Source organism: Micropterus dolomieu, unplaced genomic scaffold (assembly GCF_021292245.1).
Source record: "Micropterus dolomieu isolate WLL.071019.BEF.003 ecotype Adirondacks unplaced genomic scaffold, ASM2129224v1 contig_9218, whole genome shotgun sequence".
Lineage (NCBI taxonomy): Eukaryota > Metazoa > Chordata > Actinopteri > Centrarchiformes > Centrarchidae > Micropterus > Micropterus dolomieu.
In genome coordinates, this window is record NW_025738204.1 from 11,328 (window position 1) to 14,065 (window position 2,738).

A 2,738-nucleotide genomic window follows, 5' to 3' on the forward strand; every position below is an offset into this window, starting at 1 on the left:
CAGGAGAAAACATTGAAAAGTCATATCAGGAGAAAACGTTGAAAAGTCGTATTTTGGGAAAAAACAATAAGCCATGGCAGGAGAAAACGTTGAAAAGTCATGTCGGGAGGAAACGTTGAAAAGTCGTATTTTGAGAGAAAATGCTGAAAAGTCATATCAGGAGAAAACGTTGAAAAGTCGGATTTCGGGATAAAACAATAAGCCATGGCAGGAGAAAACGTTGAAAAGTCGTGTCACGAGAAAACGTTGAAAAGTCATATTTTGGGAAAAAACAATAAGCCATGGCAGGAGAAAATGTTGAAAAGTCATATCAGGAGAAAACGTCGAAAAGTCGTATTTTGAGAGAAAATGTTGAAAAATAATGTCAGGAAAAAACCCATAATATGGAGTTGTAAGTTTATTAAAATGAAGTTATAATATTTAAATAAAGTCATGACTGCAGGAGAAAAGATTCTGCTGTAATGAGAATAAAGTAGTAATTTAAAGGTGAATAAACGTACAGCAGGTGGCGTCTCCTCCTCCTTCCTCCTCAGGTGGTCGTCAGCGACCTGCCGTCTCTCTCGGACCGTCCTGCCTTCACTCAGAACCTGAGACACAATTTAAAAGACCGACATTCAGATTTCACCACAGTGAAGACTAAAACTGAAGAAAAGGTCCAGAATGTGCTTCGTCAGCCACTGAGATGAAATAAAAATAAGAACTGTTTCTGCAAAGTTAAAGATTTGTGGTGATTGATTCTCAGTGCCACCTGCAAACACTACGCTCAGATCTTTTCTCAGATAATGAACTGTTTCGTCACACATTTCAACCAGTCCTCCAATTTAATAACAGACGCATCTCTGCAAACGTGCTGGTTAAATAAATAACCTTTCAGCCACATCTGTCAGCAAGATATAAACACAGAACTCTTAACGCATGAAAAGAAAGGCTGTACTGAGACCTGGTGTCGGTCCACATGCTCCTCTGGTTCCTGGTCCAGCTCCATATTGTGGTCTTCTATAGGGAGGAAGTCCTCTGCAGCATCACCTCCATCAACATCAGCTGGAGCCACAACATCTGGACGAAACATTAAAAACACCACTTCAACCACCAGCTGAAAGAAAACTGTCAGGTACATTGATAACTAAAGAGATAATGTTTTCAGAACAAGCAGGACCCTCTGAGGTTCAGGTTTTTGTTGCACTCTCTTCATTTCGTATTTTTTAAATTTCTTTTTAAATTAATGTGATGAGGCCTGAATATAAAGTCAAACTGACGAAGTCAAAGTCAGAATTTAGGAGCGTCAGATCACCACCAGCTTCTGTTAAAGTGTTTGTGGAGGTTCACCTTGGAGGGAGTCCGCAGATCGTGGATCAGCGTCCAACAGAAGCCTGGAAGCGGCCGATCCGAGCGTCAGGAGGATCAGATCCTCGTCTCCCGGGATGAAAATGTTGATCCTGAAGTCCTTCTGACTGCACAGGACCTCCCCTTTCAGACTGACACAGATCGACATGAAGTACGATTTCTTACTCTGTTTCTAAATGTTTTAAGACACATCAAGTCATCTGTATCAATAAAGAAAACGTATAAATAAACTAGTTTTATACACCTTTCCTCTGACAGAGATTACAAATAGAGACAGACCACAGACCCACCAGCCTCAGACTCAGATCCTTCTTCTCTAACTCACCTGATGAGCGGCAGTTTGTGCTTCTCGCCGGTTTCAGGAGGAATCAGAGACTCGGGAGGAAGAGGAGTGACGCTCACAGTCTGAACATCAAACACATCACAGTCACATCAGAAAACTACAACCAGACAGACAGGCGCACAAGTCAGAGAAAGACAGGCGCACAAGTCAGAGAGACAGGCGCACAAGTCAGAGAGAGACAGGCGCACAAGTCAGAGAAAGACAGGCGCACAAGTCAGAGAGACAGGCGCACAAGTCAGAGAGAGACAGGCGCACAAGTCAGAGAAAGACAGGCGCACAAGTCAGAGAGACAGGCACACAGTCAGAGAGACAGGCACACAGTCAGAGAGACAGGCACATAGTCAGAGAGACAGGCGCACAAGTCAGAGAAAGACAGGCACACAAGTCAGAGAGACAGGCACACAAGTCAGAGAAAGACAGGCGCACAAGTCAGAGAAAGACAGGCACACAAGTCAGAGAGACAGGCACACAAGTCAGAGAAAGACAGGCGCACAAGTCAGAGAGACAGGCACACAGTCAGAGAGACAGGCACACAGTCAGAGAGACAGGCACACAGTCAGAGAGACAGGCACACAGTCAGAGAGACAGGCACATAGTCAGAGAGACAGGCGCACAAGTCAGAAAGACAGGCGCACAAGTCAGAAAGACAGGCGCACAGTCAGAGAGACAGGCGCACAGTCAGAGAGACAGGCGCACAGTCAGAGAGACAGGCACATAGTCAGAGAGACAGGCGCACAGAGAGACGACAAGCGCACAGAGAGACGACAGGCGCACACAGAGACCACAGAGAGACGACAGGCGCACACAGAGAGACGACAGGCGCACACAGAGAGACGACAGGCGCACACAGAGACCACAGAGAGACGACAGGCGCACACAGAGACGACAGGCGCACACAGAGAGACGACAGGCGCACACAGAGAGACGACAGGCGCACAGAGAGACGACAGGCGCACAGAGAGACGACAGGCGCACACAGAGACCACAGAGAGACGACAGGCGCACAGAGAGACGACAGGCGCACACAGAGAGACGACAGGCGCACACAGAG

At 46.7% G+C, this 2,738-nt stretch overlaps 1 protein-coding gene across 1 annotated transcript in view; it reads right to left on the minus strand.

Moving 5' to 3' along the window:
• The window catches only part of LOC123965322 (condensin-2 complex subunit H2-like), a gene marked incomplete at its 5' end in the record, with an annotated part of 9,504 nt that extends 7,755 nt beyond the window's left edge, over positions 1-1,749 (minus strand). The window contains 4 exons of the mRNA XM_046041878.1: positions 501-587; positions 941-1,056; positions 1,327-1,475; positions 1,670-1,749. Of these exons, the coding sequence (XP_045897834.1) occupies positions 501-587; positions 941-1,056; positions 1,327-1,475; positions 1,670-1,749 (432 nt within the window). The remainder of the gene's footprint in view (positions 1-500; positions 588-940; positions 1,057-1,326; positions 1,476-1,669) is intronic.
• Positions 1,750-2,738: the final 989 nt, after the last annotated feature.